Source organism: Trachinotus anak, unplaced genomic scaffold (genome assembly GCF_046630095.1).
Source record: "Trachinotus anak isolate AG129_WGS33_773 ecotype Australia unplaced genomic scaffold, CSIRO_AGI_Tana_v1 ptg000032l, whole genome shotgun sequence".
Lineage (NCBI taxonomy): Eukaryota > Metazoa > Chordata > Actinopteri > Carangiformes > Carangidae > Trachinotus > Trachinotus anak.
This window is the reverse complement of record NW_027273883.1, coordinates 10,634,348-10,661,802: the sequence shown is the minus strand read 5'-3', so window position 1 is coordinate 10,661,802 and position 27,455 is coordinate 10,634,348. Positions and strand designations below refer to the sequence as shown.

Genomic DNA, 27,455 nt, shown 5'->3' with positions numbered 1-27,455 from the left:
AGAACAGCTAGTTGCAGTGCTGCTTTATGATATGACATGTTAATGCTGATCTTTATTGTTATTCTTTTATTGAACTATCTATAATTGTTACAAACTTGTGCAAGTTACGGTTTAGACAAAGGTTTAGGCCAGTGTGAAAAGGTTCCGTTCAACTCAGTCCACCATTAATCAATGGTCTCTTGTCAGATATGGGGGCTGGGTCCGGCGCGAAAACGAATGTATGAACAATGACGCTTTTCAGATTTTGGTCCAATCAGAGACGTTTTAGATCTCAGTGTCCAATGGTAACAGAGTTCAGCGTGAGTGACGGTCAGAGTCATCCAATTGCTTGCGGCTGAAACGCCTCTTGTGGGCGTCGTAAAGGTTTTCCAGGATGTGCATGTACACTTTTGTTTATCTCCACTGAGCAAGGCCAGGCGTGTGAAGGTAGGTGTCAAAATACAACCTTTTCCTTCATTGAACATTTCAGCAGAAGACAACATGTAATGCATCCGCGCTGCAAATGAACATATGAGCTCATTTGAACCATTTTACCATGCAACTGGGTGAATTACGGTCAAGCTGCTTGATCAGTCGCGTAAACTTCCTCCGTAGTTTTCGTGGTAGTTACTTAGTTATTTTCTTGAAAGTAGTAACAAAATAATGTTTAAATTTAGCATAATTTTCAGTATCAACAAAGACTAAATTATACAAAGAGTAGTTAGGTTTCCATGACATTTTATTGACGTTTGCAGTACCCAAACTAACGGTTAAGTTTTTTCAGTTATTTTGTTTTTTATAGTGACCGGAAGTCGGATTGCCGTGAATTGATGTGATTTGGAGAGAAATTGTCATACATGTTGATAAAAGTTGTATCATCTAAACGCCGTTAACACCACTACTACATACTGTATGTTAGCAAGAAAGCAATAGAGGAGTATGACTGAACAGCCCAGGATCACCTTTTAAGATCACAGCTAAGAAAGAGCTCATCAGTTAGCTTGTCGGCTAACGTTAGCTTCATGGAGTTACCCGGTGATATCTACTGGTTAATCTGGAAACATTTCTAACGTCAACGTTGGTGCAATTACACGTTAACATTACAGACATTTATCTGTGCACAGCAGTCGTCCTGTCCTGCGTGAGGAATGGATGCTACTCAGATAGTCAGTGACTCAATCTGGGAGTCGGATGAAGAAGAAAACGAAGAGGAGAATGAAAATAAGAGAGAGCAACCGTTGGCTAAACTGTGCATCTTAAAAAATGAACACATCCCTGAGACAGGTGAGTGGCTTACTGCTGCTGTTATTGCACTTTTGGTTTGGTAATTTATTAACTGTTCTCACAATGGATGCTCTCTGTCACCCAGATTTACCCCTCTTTTTGGGTGATAATGTGCTGGGCCGTGACCCCAACAACTGCACCTTTCCCTTGTCAGCACCTTCAATATCCAAGCAGCATGCCACCATCTGCATCTCTGTCTACCGCAGAAGAGGTTGTCACAGTGAAGTGGATATAGAGGCTTTGGTTTGGGACCTTGGGAGCATGAATGGGACCCGCAAAGGCCACTTAAAGCTGACTCCTAATGTGCGCTATGCGCTCAGTGATGGTGACAGTTTGGTGTTGGCGGACATCCCATGTCAGTATGTCAGCTGTGCTGTAGGCACAGTCTCTTCACAAGGGGACCAGAAGACTCCTGTGAGCAAAAAATTGGAGGTAAAAGCCAGGTTGCCAGATGCCCTGGGAGAGAATCGAGGTGACAAAAGCACAGGCAGCAAGAAATGTGCTAACGGAGGCTCAAAAGCTAGGGTGTCTGTGCTGAAGACTCCTGTCAGGACCAGTTGCCTGTCCTTTGAGAAAACTCCAACCCAGCCACAGGGCACCCTGGTCCCAGAATCAGATTCAGACTCAGATGGAGAAAGAAGAGGAGGAGGAGACAGAAGGCACAAGGCTCTAGGTATGAAAATTGTGCAAATGTATATAGGAATGAAGCTCTGAAGTTTTTTGTATTGGATGTTTTCCAAGCTCATCTTTATTGTCTTTTACAGTGTCCGATTCTGACTCTCATAAATCTAGTCCCACTTGTTCTACATTTTTGAGTCCCACAAACAAAATCGTCCCTGAAAGGTAAATTAGCAACAGCTCTCCTGAGCTTTTTGAAATAAGTATATTTATAAGTATTGTTTCTATACAATTGATCCCTTCTTTCTTTTCTGAATTATAATGCTAGTCACCTTGTTTTCCTCTGTTTTACAGTGAGGACGAAAGTCCCATCACACCATCCTCCTCCACTAAAAATAGACCTCACAGACATGTCAGCTTTAGCAAGGAGGAGACAGAAGTAAATGTGGGGGGACAGCTGCTGGAGGAAAAAAAGGCACTCGCAATTGTGCATGACAGTGAAGAGGAGGGAGGAAGGGAGGAAGAAAGAGCAGCACCAGAAGCGGAAAAGTCTGAGAAAAGTGGACAACATGTGCCAGTGAAACAGAAAAGCAGTGCCAGTCTCATGGGAGACGATGAATTGCCTTTGTCTACAGCAGATGTGATCCCAGCATTTAACATGGACAGTGACACTGATGTGGAGGGAGAGGAAGAAGGGATGGCATCTGTGGGTCCTGCAACCTTGAACACAAACCAAGTCAATCAGCCACCAAACACAGGCCAGTTTCACATGGACAGTGATACAGATGTCGATGAGGATGAAGATAGCTTAGACAAAGCTCCTAAAACTGTGCCTTGCTCTGATGACACTACCAAACCTCCTCATGCTAATCCCGTTATTCAGCCTGAGGGAATCACTGTGGACAGTGACACTGATGTGGATGACGATGTCGCTGTGTCAGACGCTGCCACAGAAGCCAAACCCATGTCATTTCAGAGAGCACACACAGCTGACACTGCTTCTTTAACGCAGCCGAAAGATTTCCACTCTGACAGTGACACAGATGTTGATGAGGAGGAAGACAGGGGGTGTGGAACAAATAAACCAAGCTCTAAAATGGATGAAACTCCCACTAGATTAGATTCAAAGCCAACCGAGCCTGAATCTGCCCTTGCTGCTCCTCATAGCCTACATGTAGAAAGTGACACAGATGACGAAGCAGACCCTGCCCCTGCCCTCAGTAAACCTGTGGTGGTGTCTGCTGCCACAGAATCATGCACCACTGCAGATGGCCACGCTGGTATTCTGTCTGACAGTGACACAGATGTGGATGATGATTCTCCTCTGGTTATACCTGTTGCAGTCTCAACCTTGTCAGTCTCTCCAGGTTCTGCGTCAGAAGCCCCTGAGTCAGATTCTAATGCAGACAAAGATGTGGATGGATCCATCATGCCCCCTGCTGGGGATGGGGCCAATCCACCTGACCTTAGAGTGGATAGTGATACAGATGTGGAGGATAAGGAGACAGATGTTGAAGAGGCAGATGAGGGCCAGATCCCCAGCCTATGCAGGGAAAAAACACCTGGGTTGCTGGCTCCTCTTCTGCAGAACTGCTCTACCCCTGTACAGTTATCAGGTAGTTAATCTATCAATTTTCAAATGAGAACTTAATGGAATGAATGTATGCTGCAACTAATGAACATTTTCATCACTGATAAATCTCTTTCTCAATTAACAACAATATATATAAATCAAGAAAAATGTATACTGTTAGTACTCAAAATAGAGAGACGTTAGAAGGCCTCTTTGTGAATAATTGCATGGTGAAATGGTGGTGGAAGATGGTGGAAAGGAGATATTCTCCACATAATCTCCAAAGGGAAACCACAATCTATTTGCAGACACACTATGACCTGTTGTCTTCTAATTTTGTTATTTTAATTTTGGAATGGTTCCAGAAGGAGACGTGGAAGTTATGGAGACTCAGGCGTTCCTGAGTCCCTCTTCTGTTCCATTTAGATGTGAGTAAATAACTTTTAATACGTTCAAATAGGACATGACTTTGTTCTAAATCAGTGGGTATATTATTGAGTATCAGAAACATCTTTATTTTCTCTTATTTTTTTGCAGTAGCCCCTGTTGTGGGACCTGTAGCATTGTCTTCCTGCTCAGACAGCCAGGAGGATGAGGACTTTGTTGTGGCCGAGACGCAGTCCTTCATTCTTCAGACTCGAGATTGCCAGAGCAACCCTCCAGAAGACCATAAAATGGACCCCACCAAAGCTTTTGGCCTTGAACCCTCTGATGATGAAAATGATGAACAATCCAGCAGGGAAGGGTCTTTTCAGCTGGGGTTGTCTGACAGCAGCCACATGCAGAGTCAGGCCCAAGCTCTGGCCTTGGAGAGCACCCAGGCGTTTGTCTCTGCGGATCGGAGTGTGACTATGGAGGAAACCCAAGCATATGCAGCCTTCTCAACTGCAGACAGAACCACTGCAGAGAATGATCTAAATCTGGAGGCTACACAGCCCTATGGGAAGAACGAGGAGCCTGCCAGATGTTCAGTAATGTCTGAAAATGAAGGTCAGGTAGATTTGGCTCTAGAAGCGACACAGATATATACTTCAGAGCGCCACAGTGATTCAGAGAATGAAACAGATGATGAGAGAAAAAACATTACTGCTGCTGAGACTAAGCCTTTAGGCTTTCCCTCCTCCTGCACTCTTTCCATGGCTGAAACCCAACCAATGTCTGCCTTTGAGGGAGAAAAGGGTTTGGCAACAGACAAGCCTGTTTCCTGTGTACAACAAGCGAAGCCCATAACACAGAATGAAACAGAAGAGAGGGAGGATCATGAGGACGCAGCTCGACCTCAGTGGAGACCCTGTGGTGAACTTTTATGTACAGCTGAAACTCAGCCCATGAGTACATATGATGATGAGGAAAGTGATGATGGGGACTTGCTGCTGGGCCCACAAAAAAGAAAAGCAAAGCAATTGCGACTCAAAGAAGAGGAGACACCAATGTTCACAAACTCTGAGCTGTCTGCTGCTGAAACTCAGCCAGTGGACACAGGTGCAGATGGAGTAAGTGATGAAGAAGACTCCATTCCAGTTTTTCGAGGAAGAAGAAGAGCAAAGCCACTTCAACTTGAGGAGACACAGCCCCTGTCTAGTTCTGAAGTCTCTGACACTCAGCCCATGCACATTGGTGGTGCTGAAACTCAGCCCATGGGTCTATGTGAAGGTGAGCAAAGTGAGGAAGAGGACTCGATTCCAGGGCCACGAAAAAGAAGAGCAAAGGCTCTGCAACTTGAAGAAGAGCAGACACAGCCCCTCACTACTGAAACCCAGCCCATAGTTACAGGTGAAGATGAAGAAAGCGATGATGAGGACCTGATTCCAGGTCCACGTAAAAGGAAAGCAAAGGCATTGCATCATGAAGAGCAGACAAAATCGCTCAGAATTTCTGAGGTCGCTGCTGTTGAAACTCAGCCCTTGGAAATGCAAACTGGAGCGAGACGAAGGGGGAGACAGTCTGAAGCTGGAACCAGTGGAGTTGGTGTTGGAAATAAAAGAGGGACAAGGGCAAGAGTAAGAGAGGAGGAAGAGCAGGCAGAGTGTTCTGAACCTGCAAAGAGACAGACAAGAGGGAGGAATAAAGCTTTGACAACTACCAGTGGAAGGAGAGGAAAATCCAGGCCTGACGAGGATGAGAGTGAGGAAGAGGAGGAGGTAGAGCAGAGTAGGAGGGCTCGAAAAAAATCCACGATGCAGCAGAAAGATGATGAGGAAGAGGGAGAACCGAGTGAAACGGAAGGAAATGAATGTGCTGGAAATAGCAGCCTAATAAAGGAAAAACAAGAAGGGGGATTGAAGAGTGAGATAGAGAAGCAGCATAGAAGGGAAGAACAAGAGAGGTTGCAGGCTGAAAGTACAGAGAGGATAGCAGAGAAAGAGAGGAAGGAACAAGAAGAAAAGGAAAGATCAGATCAATTTCAGAAAGAAAAAGAACAATTGGTGAGGGAAGAAAAGGAGAGATTGGAGCGTGAAAAGGCAGAACAAGAAGAGAAGGAAAAATTGGAGAGAGAGGAGAAAGAGAGAATAGAAAAGGAAAGAAAGGAACAGGAAGAAAAGGAAAGACTGGAGAGAGAAAAGAGAGAGCTAGAAGAAAGACTTGAGAGGGAAAGGAAGGAACAAGAACACCAAGCAAGACTGCAGAGGGAAGAAAATGAGAGGAAAGAAAAAGAAAGACTTGAGAATGAAAAGAGGGAACTAGAAGAAAGACTTGAGAGGGAAAGGAAGGAACAAGAACTCCAAGCAAGACTGCAGAGGGAAGCAAATGAAAGGGAAGAAAGAGAAAGGCTTGAGAAAGAAAAGAGGGAACTAGAAGAAAGACTTGAGAGGGAAAGGAAGGAACAAGAACTCCAAGCAAGACTGCAGAGGGAAGCAAATGAAAGGGAAGAAAGAGAAAGATTGGAGAAAAAAAAAGAGACTAAAGAAAAACAAATAAAAGAACAACAAGGAAACCAGGAAGAAGTAAACAAGCCCGAAATGCCCACAAGAGGTCGGAGAGCAGCCAGACGAACAAATGCTGCCCCGTCTACAACAGAGCCACAACAAGATTCAACCATATCAACCAATGATGATGTCCCAGCAAGGAGAACCAGATCTCGCTCCAACTCCTCCAACTCGGTCGGCTCAGAGAGATCTACTTCAAGCGTCAACACCCAGGAGGGCAAGGGCAGAGGTCGAGGCAGAGCAGCAAAGAGGGCCAGTGAACCACCCCAGGCAACCATCGCCAGGCGCAGCAACAGTAGGAGGAGGGTGGTGGCTGCAGAGCCACCAGAGCAGGACAGTAATGACACATCTCCTCAGGGAGTCCTTTCAAGGTCTAACTCCTCCAATTCTCTCGAATGTGATATTTCTAGCTGCAGTGTGAGCTCTCAAAACAGAGGAAGAGGAGGCAGGCAACGAGGAAGACAGAGAAAAACCGAGCCTGTGCCAGACTCCATCCCTCCTGTCAATAGTCAGAATGATCAGAATTCAGCACCCAAACCTGCAGCCAGAGGCAGGAAGAGCAGGAAAACAGAGGGATCCACCAATGTGGTTCCTCAGGAAGATGATGCAGAGAAGGCAGACTCTCAGCAGGCCAGTACCACAGGGGGGCAGCGCAGAGTCAATGCAGATGTCTCTGAAACCACTGCTGCAGATGAGGAAGATCAGCCAAATCAAGAGGAAGCATTTGCCAGCAATGCATCACCTGTGCCTAAAAGGAATACCAGGGGCAGAGGCCAAAAAGCAGTGAAGAGTGAAACCGTAGATGCACCAGTTGCAGTCAGTGGGGGGGCTGAGAGTAAAGACAAAAGAAAAGGAAGGAAGAGAGAGTTGGAGGAAAATACAGAGGAGGATTCTAGCAGTAGCTCCAAAATCTCAAAAGGGAAAGAGGAAGCCCAAACAACAGAAACAACAGAGGACGAAGGGAAAGATGAAACAAAAGAAGAAAATCCCGTCCAAGCTAAGAGGAGAGGTAGAGCATCCAATGCTCAAGCAACAAAGAATGTCAAAGAATCTCCTCTTGAAGTGGAGGTGAAAGAAGAGAGTGAGAAAATAGAGAAGAATATTGTTGAGAAGAGAGCCAGAGGTCGGCCATCTGCGGTCCAGAAAAAAAAGAAAGAGGAGCAGGAAGAAACAGGAACATCTGTCAGGTCCATGAAACTGGATGCAAAAGTGGAGGCACCAGAGGTGACTAAATTACTTCACTTTTAAATAGGTTTTTGAGGCTTTAGAAGTGGTTCTTTGGATTTAAACAATATACATTGTGGCTGAAACATAAATCAGACAAAACAGACAGCTGAGTCTTGTATAATTAGTGTCCAAGAACATCTGTCCTTGAAAAGGAAGGCTTTTACCTTTGCCAAAGGCCCCAGTGCATTTCTCTCTCTGAGTCAGCCTTTCCAGCCATCATAATGTACTGCAATCAACATCAGGGACTGTCTAAGTCTTCCCACTCTCTTAGCAACAAGAGTAGTCTGACCAGCTCCGCATCACCATTAATACACTAATGAATTAAGTGGCTTAGTGGTCACGTCCTTCTCTTATATATTATCATCTTTGTTTTTTTTACTCCTCCTCTCCTGACCATTCTTGTGTGTTTCATGCTTTACCCTTGTCTGCCTTTTGTCTTGCACTATTCTGATGCCCTCACTCCCCCCAAACCCTCTCTCTCTCTCTTTCATTTAACAGCCTGAGACTCCGACCCCCAGTGTATCCCGGAAGCGACAGGCTCCTGCGCACTCCTCTCCTGTGGCAAAGACTTCTCGTTCCTCCTTTGCTTCCCCTGCAGCTACTGGTCGACAACAAGCTGCGAGCCAAGCCTTCAAGGTCTTGTTTGTTTATCTGTGTGTTTGTCTTTGCAAACCTCTGGGCATTTTTGAGGGATATTTGCCCATAATGATGAATAACATAAAGGAATAAAGTTTGGAAAATTAGATAAGAAGATTGATACAACTCTCACATCTGTTAAGTATGCAGCTAGAGCCAGGCTGCAATCAGCCTAGCATCGCATAGACATTGGAGGCGGAAGGAAGCTGGCTTTCTCTACGTTCAAAAACACGGAAATGTAAAAATGACCAGTCATGTTTCCCCTTGTTTCCAGTGTTTATGCTAGGCGAGGCTCATCGCCTCTTTGATCTAGATGCATATTTAATTAATCTGTATGGATTTGCTCAACTAAAGCTTGCTAAGAAAGGGACTATGGGTATTTAAGTAAGTAATCACATTCACACCAAGGATGTTTAGAACACTTTAATATCTCTTTTTTTTTGTATGTGTTGGAAGAGTGGTTGTTTTGAACCAAATAACTGCTGAGTTTTTCTCCAAGCAATCTGTCTTGTTGTATTTGTGAGGAGTGATTATGTAATTTGACTCAGCTACATGAAATGACAGAATAATTCATGGTGAAATGCACAACAAAGATGTGCTTTGCTAATGTTGCAGGGACTAGAATCTGATTTGTTTCAATCTTATCTCATTGGATGGCAGATGTCAGAAATCTGTCAAGGCAACTTAAAACAACCCAGTGTGTCTGTGTCTGTCTTTCCCTCAGGTGCTGTTCACAGGCGTGGTGGATGAAGCCGGGGAGAGAGTGCTGGCTCGTTTAGGAGGCAGCATGGCTAAAGGTGTAGCAGACATGAACTGCCTGGTGACTGATAAAGTGCGCAGGACTGTCAAGTTCCTGTGTGCGGTGGCCAAAGGAATCCCCATTGTCACCACACACTGGCTGGAAAAGGTTAGTTGCTATAATAGCAGTTGAAACTGGCCCCAGACTATTTTTTTTCTCTCTTTGATAAATTAATGTGGAAGTATACTGTATACACAAACAGTACACACACTTCTGGAGACATACTTAAGTAGACACCATCCTCTCACTGGTGTTTCAGAGTGGCAAAGCTGGGGGCTTCCTGTCTCCTAATGCTTATCTCGTGAAGGATTCAGAGCAGGAGAAGAAGTTTGGTTTCTGCCTGCAGGAGTCCCTGAGGATTGCCAGCAGTCAGCCTCTCTTACAGGTACCCTAACTCACTCACCCTATTCATTTCTGTGCTTATATATTGAGAACAAGAGGTTGACAGTGTGTCGGTGTGGCGTTTCACATGGCGGAGGGCACTGGGGAAATGGATAATACACTGAGCAATATTGAGTCATGGTGGGAATCCTGAAATGTTATTGTGAGAATCATCCTCAGCCTCACCCCAGTGTCGATTGTTTACCACTATACTGTGGCTTTGTGGCAAGTAATTTGACATTTACTGTTAATGTACTGGTTATGTTTTATGGGCTCACCACATAAGGAAGCACACAGTAATGTTTCCCTTTCTGTTACATGGTCTTCCAACCCTGCACTGTTTCATCAAAGCTGCAAAATTGATACCACATATTATGCTGATACCGGCTACAATTAGGGAACAGTATACATGTGTAATATTAAAATCCATCTCGTATTGATTGCCTGAGGCGTTCTTGCAGAGATGAAATAAAAACAGAAAGAAATCCTACCTCTTTTCTTAGGGATATCAGATCCACGTTACAAAATCAGTGAAGCCGGAGCCAGTTCAAATGAAAGACATTATCTCCTGCAGTGGAGCTACCTTTCTACCTAAGATGCCCTCTTCTTCCAAGGTACCAGTCAATCTTCTTCCTTCTCAGTCTTTCACATGAAGTAAATTAACATTAAATTATGGCACTCTTTGTTCACATCTATTCCACCTTAAATGTGAATCTAAATCATAATTACCGCTTTTATTTTCCATCACCTCGCTCTCTCTTAGCCTCAGACTGTAGTGATTTCCTGTGAAGAGGACTGGTTGCTGTGTGGCCCTGCTGTCTCTGCATCTCTCCCAGTCGTCACTGCTGAGTTCATTCTCACAGGAATCCTTCAGCAGAAAGTTGACTTTCAAACCCACACTCTCTCTGCCCCTGTAACTAATGTACAGCTCGCAGGAGGCAGAGGGAAGAGCAGGAAGAAGACATAGAATCCATATGGTGCACTTAAACTATACACGCAGTGATGCAGCTATATATCTGTGGGAAATCTGGACTAGTGTGTACACATTTATAATTTGTAGATAACTTTTCAATCCAGAGACTGATAGAATTACTAGTGAGTCAGCTGTTTATCTGTATGAAAGACTTGAGGAATGTATTTGCCAAATGTAGCAAAAGTTGAATGTTTACATAAATGTAAAGACATTTTGTATGTGCATCGTCAGCACTGTAAGTATGTGTTAGCTGTCAAATGTTCAAAAAAACTCATTTTATATGTACACCTTCCTGTTTTCAAGAGAATGATGTAAGGAAACAAAAATTAGGAACCTTACCAAAGGGACTCTAAGTGTCTCTAATTTTTATGTTTTCAAAATCTACTCATTTCTTACATTCTTACCTTTTGCCTTGTACATATTGGAAAAATTTAGTTTTTTAAATTATGAAAGCTAAAAACGATGTTGCTGCTACGCAGGGTGTTAAGTAATTACCCGTTAACCGTCCTTGTCATTCTCCCCTCTCCTCCTCTGTGCTCCTTTATTCAACAACAACAACAACAACAAGCTGCTGCCACTCTGTGCGTTAAGTGCTTAAACTCAATCAGCCTTTTTGACAGGTAACCAACCATGAAGAGGGAGTTGTATAAATCATGTGTGGTGGAACCTTGGAACCCACGGGGTCTGTTTAGAAATCCATCAGCTACGGTGGCCGGTAGATGGTAAAACATCTTTTTTCCTCTGCTTATAAGAAGTGCTTAGTGCCTTTAATACCAAGGTAATCATGAACCTACCAGTGTATCTGTTGTTCCTCTGTCTCCATTAACCACCACCACCTACTCCATTAAGGCTTCGTCCAATCCTATTATGTTCAGGGATGAGACACAATACAGGCACGTGAATGCTGATGCTGCTTGTACATCAATATCTTATGATGTTTCTCCTTGCCTGTCTCTTCACTTCTTAGAATATGGCCTTGAAGGCATGTTGTTGTTGTTGTTGTTGTTGTATGGTTAAAAAAAAACAAAGTACACAAAACTGACATATGATTTTTCTTCATGCAGTGTCATTGGTGTTTTAAAGACAGACTCATTAGCTTGTAATTTTTAGAACTGTTGACAAGCTAATATCTTAACACCAAGTTTGTATTTGCACCAAATCATGAAATCTGTTGGTACTGGAAGTGAAAACATTAAATATTTTCTATTCCTTTTAACCACTTGTTTAATTTCTTTTTGTGTCTCTATGCTTAATGTGGATATTATGTATCTGTATTGTTTAGGATTAAGGGTGAGCTACTTATGTTTCTCAACTGAACTTATCCGAATGAAAAAATGGAAAAAAAATTCACAAGATCCAATTAAATTAGTTTTCTTTAATCTGCCAAATCTCACTGCCTTTTTTTTACTGATAGAGTTGCACAGTTGAGTAAAGGCCACAAAATTTGGTATTGGAAAACATCAAGCAAGGGGACCTTGTGTTGACTTTTTTTTTTGTTTTTTAGAGGTAAGGAATGTAGCCTTAATCTCTGAACAGAAAAAAGTTATTTCACTGAGTGCAAAGTTCAGGACTCTGGTGTCACAGTCTGTCTTGAGACCTGTGGCTCATCAGTTACAACCCTTCCTTTGATCTCTTTAACTTATATATTTTTTAAAAGGTCTTAATAAGAGTTTGGACTTTTCAACAATCTCATTTGTATTTTCAGATTGAAGAGTGACAAAGTAGGATTTTGGGTTTGTTCCCCCCTGATTATAGAAGTTAAAGTTGGATTTTATTCTTGGTTAAATCAAATTAATTTGACAGTTTTTCTACATGTGAAACGACCAATAAAATGCTTTTATTTTATTGGAAATTTTGGGCAAAATGGTGTGATGTGAAGCAATGCATCAACGCATCTATGTAGTTTTAAAACCCCTTTAAAACCATCCACTTTAAATAACGCCTGAACATAATTCGTTTCTGGACGAACACCTTTGTGCTGCACCAGCATCCTCTGTTAAATAAACTCCCTCCTCGGAGCCAGATGACCATAGGTGTCTGTCGGGGGCGAAGGGCGGCCGGTGTTTCCCGACATGAGTCGAGCGGCTCCGAGTGTGAGCAGAGCCCGACATATTCTGAAGAGCTTCCAAATGTTGAGCCCGAGTCGTGAAGTGCTGCTCTTGAGGGGGGCGAGGTTGAGAGGGAGGGAGCAAACGGGCAACGTTCACACAGATTTTCTCCTCTGAAGGCATCTCGTCATCTCCGCGGACTGCACCGCAGCTCCAACCGGCCATCGGGAAGGTAGGTGAGGTGCTGAGCGGGGATTTTCTTCTCCTGACATGCATGTGCGGACGCGCGTCCTCAATTTGACTGGTGCGCTACGGGTTAAATTCTGCAGTTTTTTGCTTGATGCGCTTGCCGGCTATCCCGGCCCGCAGGTGACCGACCAGACTTAGATCTGTGAGATATATCATCAACTGCACATCATGCTGCCTGCGAGGAAAGGTGTGAAAATATGTGGGATGCAGCCGGCATCGCCTTGACTGGATATTTTAGCTTGGTGCCACTTATTCCCCAGCCTCCTGGTGAGATTCAAGTGGTCAGAAATATCATGCAGATTTATTTTGTTTGGATGCAAGATGATGTTGATCGTTGAATATAGCCTAATGTAGATTTAAACATCTTGAATGAACAAATAAGCTGTTCATTAAATGAAAAAAATGAAGTACTACTATTATTATCACTATAGGAAGATTATAATATATGATTGGTTTAACTCATCTTTCATAGGCTGCCTAAAGGCATTTGATATTGTCCAACAGGCTGTTTTTTCTCTACACTTAACACATAAAAGCTTAATAGCTTTCATCATCTGGGAGGATGCTCCAGCCTGAAGGTTTTCTGGCTGTCTCCTCTGCCTGCAGTGTGCTGCTCATAGACTGTGACCAGAGCTGCATGAAAGCCATAAACACAGAGGGCAATGGCGCTCCCATCAGCTGATCCAATCTTGTCTGCATCATTATCTTTACCATAAACCGAATCCATATCTTCTGCGCTCTTATCACCTTTTCTTGTGTCAATTGTGTCAATACTGCATGTAGCTCCTCAACCCCCCCCCACTCCTCCCTCATGTCCACTGATTTTAATGAATCTGACAGGTGCAAGCAATATGGTGGAAACCTGTCTGATCCATTATATCAGTGCCAGCCAGCCATCCTGCTCCAGGCTTCTTCTCTAGGACTTTAAACTTTAGAAATTATACATTTGGATTTTGTCTAGACAAGATTTTCCAGTTGTTCGAGTCCTTTCCCCTGCATCATCTCTCTCTGCTGCGCTGATTTGAAACATGGGATGAGTTGTAGTAATGCAGAGGCCTGTATGGTTGGGATCAACAGAGTGGAAAATATAGATTTTGAATGCACCTCCTTTTAGCGAAGGGAGACCTTGTTTGAAGGAGGTGCACCTTAAGTAAACATCCAGCCATTTTCACATATGTGTCTCTTGGTGCAGCAGTCCTTTCCCCCCCCTTTTTTGATGCCTCATAATTTATAAATGTCCGGCGCTGTTAGAAGAGGGTACAGTATGTGCATTTGTGTGTTTGTGCCTGTGAATAAACGTCTTAGCTCACATCCAGCAAGCCTCCTCATCACCAGGTGGACTTTCCCCAATGTAGTCATTTCTCCTCATCACTTGTGCAAAGAAAAAAGAGGAAAGTGAAAATGAAAGAGAAATGACGAGGGGTAAAGACTACAGAGGTAGCTTTGTAGGGTCCCCACATCTGCAGTCATTGAAGGCTTTTCCGCCTCTTTAAAGCCCGCGGACAAAGACCTGTCTGTCCTTCCAGTAAGCAGGGAGTTCGGAGTTTGAAGGAACACAGTCGCAGGCTTTGATTTCAGAGTGGGATGCACAGGCTTGGGTTATATAAGATAAGGAGGAGGAGAGGATGAAAGAGACATGATAAAAAGAGAGAGAGAGAGATCCAGAGAGAAAGGGAAGAGATATGCGAAATTCCCCGATATATGGAGCAGGGGGTTCGGGCTGAAGAGGAGTCATACTGAGAAGACAAAATGGGGGGAAAGAAAATGAGAGATGATGCGGAGCTGTTACAAACAGAAGCATGGAAAGTTAAGGAAGGCAGCCGAAGAGGACAGGGATGTGGTGATGGTAGAAAGTAACACTTGAAGAAGTGAGAATGCTGACAGAAGTGAGAGAATGGGAGAAAAAGCAAAGAGGGAAGAGACAGAGCGCAGAATCCAGTGAGGTAGAAGTAAGACTGAATGAAGCTAAGTGAAGGGAGAGGAAGTCAGGGAAGGATAGCAGATGGCACATTTGTCTGTGACCGGGGTTTACAGCCCAGAGGACAGTGTATGAATAAGCTTATATGGTAGCTCACTGCATGTGTTCTCATGGTTTGCCTGTTTGTGCTCAGTGGGAGAGACCATGTAGTGTTAATTTTGGCCTCAAATACTCAAAATCACACAGAAGAAAGGAGAAGACTTTGGATTTTTTTGCCTCTCAGATCCTTCGTAGAAACACCAGATCAGCCGTGGTGACTCCTGTGAGGCCTACTGCTGGGACAAACAGATGGACATGGTTCACTTCGCTCTTTCATCAGAGCCAACCAGTCTTACTCATCTGATTGCTGTATTAATTAAATGCTGACAGCCACTGGGGTCAACGGTCTTTTTGGAAGATGGTGGAAGGTGGAAGTCAGGATGCTGTGGCCTCAAAGAAGGGTTCAAACCCTGACAAGCATTCCCGAAGCAAAGATGGGGGCTACAGTAATAAAATTACAGTGTAATTTGAGTTATACAGATGACTGTAGCAAAGGACACTAAGCGTTTGTTTGCCAAGGGACACTGTTCTGTGTGACGCAGTTTTGTTCCATATTTTGTTTCAGATACAATAAAATCAGTGGGCTTTTAGGCTTTCTGCCCAGAGTGTGGTGCGAGGATGTGGCAGACACAGTGCAGAGGGCTGTATCGGGCCTTCTGTGAAACATGCAGCTCTGGCTGTCAGATTATGACAGACTGAAATGTTAATTATCCTCATTCAACAATAAGGAACAACACATACACAAAGACAGACAAGTGGCACGCATGTAGAGAGTTTATACACAGTGTGAAGATGGCTTAATGCTGCATCATTTGCAGCAGCATTTGGGATGTGTTATGTCTGCTGTGTTACAATGAGACACTTTAATCTTTACTGCATGTGACTGTGAGCACTGCAGGTGTTTCCTCCCAGGCCCCTCCTGGGCTTTGTAAATGGAAACCGCAGCAAAACCTCTTTTACACAAACTCTTGATGTGTTGCCTCAGATGCCTCAGTGTAGCAGAATGCAGTTCAAATCATAATCCCCTCGGTGTTGCTTTTAATTGTGATCCGTGTCAGAAAATCGCCACAGTGTCTTGAGGAAAATATATTTTCCCTGCAGCCCCTCTTACACTGGACACTTGCTGCTGCTGGAAACTCAGGAGCCAGGTCATTACTCAGATCACCATGATTTGAATTATTGAATTATTAAATTCAGGCACATAATCAATAGACAATCCTTGACAGTGAACCAAAGCCAAGTGGCCCTGGTAAACATGCACATACACTTAAAAGGGACGGGCCTCTTTACGACATCAATAGCTGTTGGTATGGCCTTTAAACAAGACTGACTTTGACCCATAAATCTACTCATGGCCCTCATTTTAAACTGAGCTCAGGTATGCTATTAAGTTATAATGGCATTGTCATTGGCTTTCTCAACAAAGCTTGCTCCACAGGCTGTTTTTTGAAGTCTGAAGTCCAATAATAACCTTTAGGTAATGGCAGATAAATTGAATTTACTGGGACTGCAAGATTGTCTGCAGGTGGTCTCTTCAGGGAGTTTTCTTTCTTTAGATTTTCAGTGTGATTAAATGGCCCAATTGAATTTGTAGTCTTAGTGCACCTTAAAGAATAAAAATGAACAAAAGACAGAAAGAAAGCCAGTGCCGACCACAAAGACGCTGTTTAGAGACACTGCTTGAATAATGAAACATTCATGCAATTATTATGAGGTCGATGTGCACACTTTCACTTTAGAAGGATCTTCTCTGGCATATAGGTAACCTTGGCCACAAAGATGCTGCTCTGTCTGACTGTGAGCACTGCAGGTGTTTCCTTCTGATCCCTCCTGGGCTTTTAAAATGAAAACCACAGGAAGGTGTCTTTTGCTCCAGCCCCTTGATGTGTTGCCTCTGATGTCTCAGCACAGAGGAAAACCATTCACATCATCAATATCTCTTCAGTGCTGCAATTAGTGAGGATTCTTCTCAGAAACCTCCACGAGGTCTTGTGGAAATTACGTTTGCCCTGTGCCTTTTCCCACTCAGGAAGTTTCCTGTTTGAATCTCACCTAAGCAAAGACTTTTTTTTTGAAGCAACAGTGTATTTTCCAGCTGAGAAGATCCATTACAGACCTGCATCATATTAGCATACTAGCTGCTCTCTTCATAGGATTCTCTATGGATTGTAGCAATGGAGAAATTATGTTACAGAGATTCATGTACGTTTTGAATCTTTGCAGCAGCAGGTTTATACCACGAGGGACATTTTACACTTTAGATTATTGACAGTAACATTACTGAATGGAGGAGCACTTGAGATTAATGTGTCACTTTATTGTCTAATGGCAACTGACACACTGAGTCTCCCGACAGCATGTTTGATATTCATGATATATAAAAGATAAACACTTCATTGTGTCTCTGCTTGGAAAGTGTATGTGTGTGTGTGTGTGTGTGTGTGTGTGTGTTAGTCTGTGCATATGTCAGCAGGAAATCAGCCAAATAATGAACAGAGTTTCATTAGATTTGGTGCATAGATCAGCCTTGACCCAAGGAACAATTTATTCAGTTTTGGGGGGGTGATCTGAATATAGGATTTGGGCCAAAACCTTGTTATTGCATTTCAGCCAATATTCCAACTAATAGCAGAAGTCACTTTATTCCAAATCTTAATGGGTTTGCATGATGTCCAAGTCATTACTAGAGACAAAATGTCCAAATGTAAATACATTTGTACAAATATCATTTTGCCTGTTATGTTTACTGTTGATGAACACGTGCAGCTTTCTTTTTTCTTTCTAGGCACAAAAGAATCTGCTAGGATGGGGACAGTCAGTGTGATCACACTCAGCTTCCTGGTCACCGTAGGTATGTCAAGAAATTGTCAGTATGACAGTATGTAGACAATATGTTAAATAATCCAGAAGAATGTGTAAGAAAAATAGCTGTAGATAGAAAACAACACAGATTTATTTGAATAGAGAAGAAAATGACTCAGACACTGCACTTTGGTTTAACTGATGACATGAAAGAGTCCAAATATCACTGTTGTCACTTTTAATTTGTATTTTCTTTGTTCACAGTTCTCTCTGCCCCTGTGAAAGGTAAGACTTTTGTGTGGCTCATCAGATATAACTCTGAGTTTATCACACAGTGATAAATTATGAGCTTTTCTTATCCTCTTATCTGTTTGTCAATGCTTTCTCCTTCCTCTTTCCATCCTATAATACAGTCGATGAGGACTCCATGACCTTGTTCCACGGGGAGGACTTTCACATCATGCTGCCATCCCTCGGGTGGGAGGTCACGTTTCAAAACAGGTCTACTCCAAGGGCGTCCGACGTGGTCCTGATGCGGGGCGGTATTGTGGTCAACAATCGGACCAAACTCAACCGCCACCTCAGCCACCTCATTATAGATGCTGTGGGTGAGGGAGACGAGGGCGTGTATACAGTGAAGAATCCTGAGATGCCAGAGGACGTCAGGCGCATCAACCTTATTGTCCGAGGTACTGGATGACACATTAGGAATCGTAATGAGGTGCCTCAGCTGACATATTCTCCCTCTCACAGGTAGAACCCACAATTTCAATTCAAAACTCTGTATGAAATCTAATAGACTTAAAGTCATAAAATTCTGATTCATCTCTGATACTAAATGATAATTTACTAGACTGAATTTACAACCACATTATAAACTATGACTCTAATAGTGATTTTATTCATTAATACAGCTATAAATTGTACATTCAATACAATTACAGAGAAGAACAACGCTTTTAGATCCCAAATAATTGTTTTTTTTTGTTTTTTTTCTTGGTCTATATATTTTAAATTATTCCATCAAATTTAATCTAAAACTTCAGCCAAGGTAGTCAGCGATAGGGCTGCAACTAACGTTTGTTTTTGTAACTGAATAATCAATTATTAATCAACCAATTATTTCCATGATTAATTGATTCATTGATTGGTTCATAAAACATCAATCATGAAAATCATGAAAAAAATGCCCATCACAATTTTGAAAGGTGACATCCCCACATCTCTTGTTTTGTCTGGGTCGTGGTCCAAAACCCAAAGGTCATAAAAGACTGAAAACTTTATCTATACTGGAGTCTGTGAATTTTGGGCGTTTTTATTTTTTAAAAATTATGAATAACAATCATCATAATTGTTGCTAATACATTTTCTGTTGATGGACTAATTGATTAATTGCCTAACCGTCTCATTGCCTGAAATTCATTAATTCCTTAATCCAATAACATATTTAATACTATACAACTCAGAGGGGCCAATTTCTGTACTGAATACTTTTTCACAGTGTGGTATTATTTTTACTTAAGTAAAGGATCTGAATACTTGACATCAGAGCTATAACCCCAGCCTGTTTTATCTGATCTGGAGTCAGAGTCACTGCAGTGTCATTTCTGCTGCCAGCAGCCAAATAAACCTCACAGTTACACATCTTGCCCTGTGAGTGTTACAAGTTGAAGCAGTGCTGACTCTGTCCTCTGACTAGCAAATTCTCATAAGATTAGACACACAAACACACAAAAACACATACACATATGTGAAAGAAGGAGGGAATGACTCAAACCCTGCCCAGTTTGAGTGGGCTCAAGCCCAGCATGGATAAAGGTGACTGTGGTGTACCAGTATGTGGAGGATGTGCCATATGGAAGGAGCAATGTGTTGTGATATAATGAAGATGAGTGTGTGTGTGTGTGTGTGCGTGTGTGCGTGTGCGTTCTCAGGCTGTGTGAACATGCCAGAGCTGCCAGGCAGTAATTAGGCAGCTCTTTAACCACCAACCCACTCCCCTTTCCTTCCCTCCCTGCTGCTTTCCTGTCTTTATCTAGTCTTTACTGTCGTCCCCTCTGTTTGGTTTGTACCTCTACCCTTTCATTGCAGCTACCCTGATATTTTTGGATCAATGCTCCTTTGTTTCCTTGCAGTCTGTCCCCTTTTTGCCACATCTGTCAAGCCATTCCCTCATCCCTCTTCCTTCTTCCATCTTTTCTTCCTTCACCTGAAGCGAATAAACTCTCTCTCTCTTCCTTCACCCATTTTTACTGTAAGACTATTTCCTGTTGACTGTAATTAACCTTGTTGTTTCCTCTTACTCAAGCACAAAATGTTTACCACCCTCCTTTTACCTTCTAGATTGTTCCAATGAGCAGATCATTAAATATGGAGACAACTACCATATTCCACTGTTGGGGGTGACTCCTCCCATCACCCTTGAGTACAGGCCCAGTGCTGTGGAGGCCAACCAGACGTCTAGGTAGAGTCAGCAAAATTACTATGATATTTGATTCCAAGAGAATCTGTAATGACATTTCCCACCACGATGTACATGCACTGAGACACCCTGTCTCTGAATCACCTGGAAAGGTTAAAAAAAAGTTCATCCTCTTTGACTTTCCCTCCTGCAGACCAGCTCTGGTGCTGCTGACCAGCACAGGGTTGTCCAGGGAGGGCTACCAGGGTCGTATCAGTGTCAACGAGCGCCACGTCACCCTCAGTGCTGTCACGGGTGCAGATGAGGGTAGCTACACTGTCAGGGATGCCGAAGGTGTTATCCAAAGGAAAGTGTGTCTCAACGTCAAAGGTGAGAGGACAAATGAAGACAGATGATACACTTTCGTCTCCGGTGCTTGACCTGTTTTAAATGACCCGCAACTCCCATCAAGGTGTTGTTGTTGTACCTCTGGTTATTATGCTCCTCTTTCCTGCAATAATGGCTTTTTAAAGACTCAAATGTTAATGGGCTCTAGCAGGCTAATGCATTTTAGATGATCTAATGGGACTGTAAACAGCTTGGATGTATTTATTCTCCATCCTCCCTTCCCCTCCATCTTTCTGTGTCTCAGAGCACCAAAACTTTGTGACCCTGCCGTATGGTAAAAGATTGAAGATCAACCTGATACTCGACAGCTCCTTGGTCCGCCTCTACTACACTCGTGACTCTGACTCCACAACCCATCTGCTGCTGGACAAGGGAGAATTCACAACTGTAACTGGAGCATCTCATTTATCTTTAGTCCCACCTCTGTGTTATTTGTGTTCTGGATTTTACCACAGAGAAAGAGAAAAATAGTGTAAAAAAGGGCTTTAACGTTAAACGAGTCACCATTACAACAAGGGTGGGTGATAATATTGTAGGTTGCATGTCCTCTTTGCTTCTTGCCTCATCCAAGAAGATTTATGTATATAAAAAATTAATACTGTATATATACTGGATATCATAAAAAATAGAATTATATGCTTTTGCGTAAGAACACATAGTTAATATTAACGCACAAACTACCATTTACGAATGAGAATGTTTAAGATAATTAAGTACATTTGCTGTTTTATAGCTGACAAAGGCTGCTAATGGACATTTAACCAGGCTTTGAGTATTACTTCAGAGTCAAAGCCTTTTAACAATTGTTCCGGGTAGTGTTTATGGTCTTTTCTCTTTTACCTCATTCAGTGATGCTATATTTATGGTGTCCTGTCATGATTTAGTGTTTTGAAGTTAAGGGTGTACATCTCGTCTGTCTTTGCATTCTAGGCTCAGGAGGAGTTGGATCTCAAGGACCGTCTCTCTATGGAGGGTTCATTTGTTTTTCTAGATCAGGTCAAGGGTGCAGATGCAGGCCAGTTCAAAATTACAGACATACTGGGATTCACTGTGTCCAGCATCCACCTGGGAGTACAACGTAAGGAGGAGAGGAATGGTTGTAAAATGAGATAAAGTGCAGGTTTATATTGCTGTGATAGTTGCTAAAAGCTGGTGTCAAAACATAGTGGAGCCAAAATGTTTGCTTTGTGACTAAATTGAGGGCATATTCCCTTTCTTTTGTCATCTGTATTCTTGCATTGGAATTTCAACACGTCAATGAAAGGTCAGTTGAATTATTTACTCTCCCACTCCTGTCCTTCTCACCCCTTTCCCACCATGCCCAGCCTACAAGCTGGAGTCGCTGTATGTGGCCATCATTGCCCTGTTGGGCCTGCTGGTGTTCCTTCTGCTGGTTTGCCTGCTGTCCTGCCTGATCAAAGTGAAGAAGAGGGCCAAGAGGGCTGCTGCCCTGGAGAAGATTGCCCAGAATGCTGGTAAAGAGGACGAGGGAGAGGCCTTCAGACAGGTTGGAGAGACAAATATACAAATGACTGTGATGATGATGATGATGATGATGATGATGATGATGGGTATTCTGATATAAAGAATGACTGTTGTTTATGTTTCTTTCTGCATCTTCACAGGTGGTGAAGAACATCACCAAACTCAGTGAGGAATCCAAGCATTCCCAGGCTGACACTACAGAGAAATCTCAGAGCACTGAGGTGGACATCAAAGTAAGGATATGTGATATATTTCTCTGAAAACTGCATCTTTGAGAGGTCTTAATAATGTCTCCGTTTGTATGCTGTTTTCTGCGTTCAGAGAGCTGCAGCTTTTTCAGAATGCTGCTGCTAGAGTCCTCACTAAGATCAAGAGAGAGGATCACATCAGTCCAGGTCTCAGATCTTTGCAGTGGTTGCCTGTGTGACAAACAGTTGATTTTATATTATTACTATTGATTTATAAAGTATTAAATGCTTTAGGGCCGAAATAAATCCCTGATCTGCTGCTATGTTACGAACCGCGCAGACATCTCAGATCTTCTGGGAAACGTCTGCGTACTGTCCGCAGAGTCAAAACTAAACACAGAGAAGCGGCATTCAGTTATTATGCACCACATATCTGGAGCTGCAGTGCTGTGGAGATAGGCCTGGCTATGCGAGACTAATCTGGAGCGAACTCCCAGAAAACCTGAGGTCTGCTCCAACTCTCAGTTCTTTTAAATCAGGGCTGAAAACTTTTCTGTTTGCCGCTGCCTTTTATCAAATTATATTTGGGTGTCTTCCTTCATACCTTGCACTGTTCTGTAGCTGCACTGTGACCTTTATTCCCCTGTTTTACCCAAGTTTAGCTTATTGTTATATTCTAGTTTATTTTACTCTTCTTAAAATCCTATTGATATGTTCCTTTTATATTGCCCTGTATGTTTCTTATATCTTATCCTCCTGTTTTATGTCTTCTGTAAAGCACTTTGGATTATCTTGTTCTACAAAGCTGCCGTACAAATGACTGTAATTTGCCTTGTTCTCTCTCTGAACTCAGGGTCTGGAGGTTTCCTCTAAAGAGGTTGGAATTGGTAACCTAGAGACAAGTGACTCTGGTGTTGGCTTTAACACCGCCCTCCCACTTGACACTGACACTGATGCCCCTGATCAAATCCCCGACTCTGAGGCTGTAAGCATCTCTGTTGCTTCTGAAATCAAACCAAGTCCACCATCTGCTGCCGAGTCCAAGCCAAGCGCTCCACCAGCTATGGAAATTAAGCCCAGTCCAGTAGTTGAAACTAAAGCCAGCCCAACACCTGAGACCAAGAAAACCCCTGATCAGCCCATGGAAGCAAAGTTGGATGTGCCCAAACCAGGAGAAATTAAGCTTAGCCCAGCCCCAAGTCCTGAGCCAAAGGCCAGGAGTCCAGCTGATCCAAAGCCTGCACCCAGCCCAAGCCCAGAGCCTAAACCAGCTTCTCCTAAAGCCCCAACACCTGAAAGTAAGAGTGCCCTAACTCCTACACCTGAGCCCCCAAAACTGACCACACCAGAACCTATCACCAACGGTACGCCTGAGCCAGGCCCAGATTCCAAACCAAGCCCAGATCACGCTGATGTCATTGGAGGCTCGGGTCCAAAAGCAGCCCCACCTAAAACCCCTGAAGTGGAGCTGAAATCTGGTGATGCCATATTAGAGGCCAGCACTGTGGCTGAGGATTCAACCACCACCTGAGAGCTGCCCCTGTAAAAAAACAAGGGAAGCCCCACAGATATTCTCCATGTCCCACCACAGTAGACAATCGAACACCCGCTACCAAATGATGAAGAAACCACCGAAACTGGGGCGAGGGCTTTGGTTCAACATGTCACAGTATTACCTTGATAATGGTATCTCACTTGTCTATACTAACACATAACCTTTGAGACTTTCTGATTCAGAAACACTTCACATAACAAATGCGGCTTGTTGATTGTTAAAGATTTTAGTTGCATACACCTTGCTGGTGTTTTTTTTTTTTTTTTTTTTTTTAACTTCACAGTAAAACTGCCAGACTTACAATGAAATCCTTTGCTGAGTTTACAACTAAACTATAAACTGTTAAGGTCTTTTCTAACATTATGAGGTACCCAGAAAGGTTTACAAGATTTTATTAAGGACAAACTAGAATTCCTTATTTGACCTTAACTAACCATCCTTCCCCATTAAGATGCTTGTTTCTCTATCAGCATGTGAATAAAACCGATAAAATGCATGCAATATTCAGCCACTGTCATCTCAAACCTACTAAAATGCGTGATGACATTCTTTTGATTGGTCATAATCAAAACAGAAATAAAAGCCCTTTTGATTACACAAACCACATCCTGTACATAGCTGGCATGTGGATGTTATATGCTTGGGTCAGTTCTCTGGCTTCAGAAACATCTGCAACACGCTGTCACACATCGTCATAGCAAAAAGATGAGTTTTGCGTAACTTTAGCCACACAAGAAAAACTAATAATACTAACCTGACTATTTATAGTCTTTGAGATTAACATTCAGACACCTAGTGATTAAAATGCATTTTGCAGACTGATCCCTCAAGTCTGGATCAACCGTTTTATTGTCTTTGATCTGGATCTTTTCCGGTGGCTCTACAAAATCCCATTACTCTTTACTCTCTTACAATTATAATAGGAAGCTCATGCCGGCAGAAAATCCAGGCACTTAACGGGACCACCATGTTCCCACTGTGCGTTGGGTTTTCCAATGGTGAAATACTGAATGAAAGTGTTTGGTAAGTTGAAACAGAGAGAAAGTGCTTCCTTGTTTCTTTGTTTTGCCTCTTTCATTATCCTTCCATCCTTGTCTTTGTCGAGGCTTTTTTCGTCCGTCATTCCTTCCTTGATCCTCCCCATTCTTTCTTTCCCTTATGCTCTCCTTCCCTGTCCGGGCATCATTTTGAACGATTTATTTCTTGACTTCATTCAAACTAGATACAAACTAGAATATGGGGTTTTGTTGACAATGACAGAGAGTAGTTCCCATGTCTTTGACCTGCTAAAATTAGGAAAAAGCTTAAACATTTCTGCCAAACATCTGTAATGTCACCAAAATAATCCTATGAGGCCTTTTTCATTACCACAACTTTGTCTGTCCAGAGCTGGTCTATGTGAGTTTGCAGGTATGTGGATGTTCAGTGAACACAACTGAATCTTAGTTGAAACTTGTATAGTAAGGAGGAGGTGTGCAGATACAGTTTTCATGTGACAAAATGCATGTCTCTACCTCATGTTTTAACTGACCACTGACAAAAAAAAACAAAACAGTGACAGTCCAGGTTTGATGCACTGAAATCAGCAAGAAGCATTTTTGACTTTTGAGAAAAGCACAATAAGACAGCCATGATAAATCAATCAATCAGTGAAATGTAGGAAAATTGGAAGAAGTAGATCTGTCAACAACCAACTGGCCTTTCTTGGTAGCTTTCCTGATTAATAGATTTTTCTTATGAGTAAATTAATAACATTAATATGTCAAGCCATAGGATTTGATACTATCATCAATATAATATATAAAGTAAAACTACAAAAAAAAAAAAAAAATCAAGGTGCCTCAATGTTAGATGGACAAACAGCATCAGACTTTCAGGTCATGTGTATTAAAAATGAACAAAGGCAATCTAAGGATTAGATAATTAAAAAACAGTGGATATGCCTAATTTCCAGCCTGGACCTGTGAAGGAACCTCACACTAAAAATGGTATTTATACAGACATACATCAGACATACAGACATACATCAGACACAGATAGACAAACCAGACACACACACTCCGGCCTTGTAAATATTGCATGTGTACGCCAGTTTAACCCCCGTAAGGCTGAATGTTTTTAGTGTATAGTACGGTTGTTGTATTATACTTAATAATAAAAAAGAAAACTAATTTAAATTTCTCACCAACCTTAAATCCAGAATATAAAATATATGCACATACTATATACTATTTACACTAATATTCACTAACGTCTTGAACTAATTTAAGAACAAAATATTGTAAAAATCCATCAAGACTATATTAGATCTTTTTAGATCAATTATCTGCTGTTGTTGCCATTCCAACCTGATGATACTCACATCTTACAGTATCTCTCACAGTATTTACATGTTGTATTAAAATGTTTAACATATGCCACTTAAAGCATTGACTGCAGCATGCCCACCACATGTCCTAAACAACAGGCTTTTATTGTCCTAAAGTTTTTGGAGGAGTGATGTTTTAATGTTGCCATCATTGTGCGCTAGGGATGTGTGTGTTTTAAGTGTGTATGCCCATGATGCATGTGTGTATGAGTGTGTGAATGATTTATGACTGTTTGTATAGAATGACACTACAGTTCCTTCATGTGAGCTTCTCCATCTGTTGTGAGTAAGGTATCCATGTGCCTGCTTAAACTGTGTTGCAATGTGAACAAAACAAGTGCTGTGTTGAAGTCATGAGTGTGAATGTGTTTAAAACCACAAAAAAAAAAAAAAAAAAAAAAAAATCGTAAACTATATCGTAACTTTGAGATATTTGAATGATTCTCGTCTTTGTTTTAGTGCCTAAAATGTGTATTGGATAGTCGGTCTGTACTCTGTCATTAGCCGACACTTCTAATGGCACCTTTTTCTTAATAAGTAGGGTATTCACAGATGTATAACGCTGTTTGCACACCTGACTGAACAAAGCATTATCACTGACTGGCCTATGATATGCTAATGTGTAGGAGATACGTGACGTATGAGAATGTTAAAAGTGACGATGAAAGTCTGACTTACAGGTTTCCCAGATGATTATGTGTAGCATAAGGAATGCTGAGTGTGCTTTATTTATGAGTGAGGGTGTTTTCCATTGCATTGATCAAGTCTGTTACACAGTTTAGAGTATGTGAGGGAATTCTTGAAGGCAGCAGATGAATGACAAAGCTGTGTGTGAGTAACTCTGAGGGTTATGTTGGGATAAGCACCTGATGAGAGACTGCCAAAACAGCATTTCCATGCACCACCACTACTGAATATTGTCAGTGATTGTAATACCAAGCCACCCAGAGTGAGTGGGGAAGTGAGAGAGGCGGAGAGTGCATTAGTGGGTAGAATGAGCCTTTGGTTTACACATTATGAGTATCTCAGAGAAGGCTCCGTCTAGTGGAATTGGAGTTATTATATCTAACAGATACCAGAGGGATTCTAGTTTCATATCCACCTCTGATAACCCACTAATGGAAACCACTACTGTTAATACCACTGGCACTACTTGCACTATGTGAGTTGTCTCTGCCCTGATCCTCTCTGTTTACTTCTGCTGTTCTGGCCTGGGTGTGGTGTGACGTTCCTCATGTTCTCTCTGTACTCCCCTTTTGCACAACACTTCACACAGATGTTTTGTAAAGAAAATGATTTTTTTTTTCTTTATTTCATGTCTAAAGGAATACTAAGAATAAACAAAAGATTATGACATTTGCTTTGCTGTCGCTTTTGTTTTCCCACTCTCTGGGCAACAATCTCGCAGAGGGACAGTGTTGTCACAGAGCTGTCCACGCCATTTAAGTCACTTATCTCACTCAGTGTCAGCCATCGCGGCATGCACCACTTTATCACTCCAGGTCCCACTAATGCCACGACCTCGCCAGGACATGTC

General features: G+C 42.4%; 2 protein-coding genes across 5 annotated transcripts; both read left to right on the top strand.

Annotated features, from left to right (window-relative positions):
* Nucleotides 1-313: 313 nt before the first annotated feature.
* On the top strand, nucleotides 314-11,613 carry mdc1 (mediator of DNA damage checkpoint 1). Of its 3 annotated transcripts, none has more exons than XM_071469221.1 (12): nucleotides 314-426; nucleotides 1,104-1,263; nucleotides 1,349-1,936; nucleotides 2,028-2,106; nucleotides 2,236-3,497; nucleotides 3,820-3,882; nucleotides 3,995-7,605; nucleotides 8,107-8,244; nucleotides 8,969-9,151; nucleotides 9,303-9,428; nucleotides 9,928-10,038; nucleotides 10,188-11,613. In XM_071469221.1, the coding sequence occupies exons 2-12, from the start codon at nucleotides 1,128-1,130 to the stop codon at nucleotides 10,389-10,391; spliced, it is 6,501 nt and encodes a 2,166-aa protein (XP_071325322.1). In that variant the 5' UTR covers nucleotides 314-426; nucleotides 1,104-1,127; the 3' UTR covers nucleotides 10,392-11,613. The 3 variants fall into 3 exon arrangements, with proteins under 3 accessions (XP_071325322.1, XP_071325320.1, XP_071325321.1); XM_071469219.1 differs by having other exon boundaries at nucleotides 3,992-7,605; XM_071469220.1 differs by having other exon boundaries at nucleotides 354-426; nucleotides 1,107-1,263; nucleotides 3,992-7,605.
* Nucleotides 11,614-12,374: 761 nt separating this feature from the next.
* LOC139613384 (uncharacterized) lies at nucleotides 12,375-27,274 on the top strand. 2 transcript variants are annotated; one of them, XM_071469991.1, is made up of 11 exons: nucleotides 12,375-12,677; nucleotides 17,497-17,562; nucleotides 17,778-17,798; nucleotides 17,927-18,202; nucleotides 19,857-19,977; nucleotides 20,129-20,304; nucleotides 20,567-20,709; nucleotides 21,253-21,400; nucleotides 21,648-21,829; nucleotides 21,948-22,040; nucleotides 22,849-27,274. In XM_071469991.1, exons 2-11 carry the CDS (start codon nucleotides 17,517-17,519, stop codon nucleotides 23,524-23,526), a joined length of 1,884 nt encoding a protein of 627 aa, XP_071326092.1. In that variant the 5' UTR covers nucleotides 12,375-12,677; nucleotides 17,497-17,516; the 3' UTR covers nucleotides 23,527-27,274. The 2 variants fall into 2 exon arrangements, with proteins under 2 accessions (XP_071326092.1, XP_071326091.1); XM_071469990.1 differs by lacking the exon at nucleotides 12,375-12,677 and adding an exon at nucleotides 12,719-12,961.
* The last annotated feature ends 181 nt before the right edge of the window (nucleotides 27,275-27,455 follow it).

Excerpts from the sequence above, each read along its gene's own strand:
- mdc1 (XM_071469219.1), top strand. The coding sequence starts at position 1,128 with ATGGATGCTACTCAGATAGTCAGTGACTCAATCTGGGAGTCGGATGAA. Across the intron at positions 7,606-8,106 it reads CAAAAGTGGAGGCACCAGAG|CCTGAGACTCCGACCCCCAG; the intron begins GTGACTAAATTA and ends TTCATTTAACAG. Across the intron at positions 10,039-10,187 it reads AGATGCCCTCTTCTTCCAAG|CCTCAGACTGTAGTGATTTC; the intron begins GTACCAGTCAAT and ends GCTCTCTCTTAG.
- LOC139613384 (XM_071469990.1), top strand. The coding sequence starts at position 12,892 with ATGTGGGATGCAGCCGGCATCGCCTTGACTGGATATTTTAGCTTGGTG. Across the intron at positions 12,962-17,496 it reads ACTTATTCCCCAGCCTCCTG|GCACAAAAGAATCTGCTAGG; the intron begins GTGAGATTCAAG and ends TTTTCTTTCTAG. Across the intron at positions 22,041-22,848 it reads GCACTGAGGTGGACATCAAA|GGTCTGGAGGTTTCCTCTAA; the intron begins GTAAGGATATGT and ends CTCTGAACTCAG.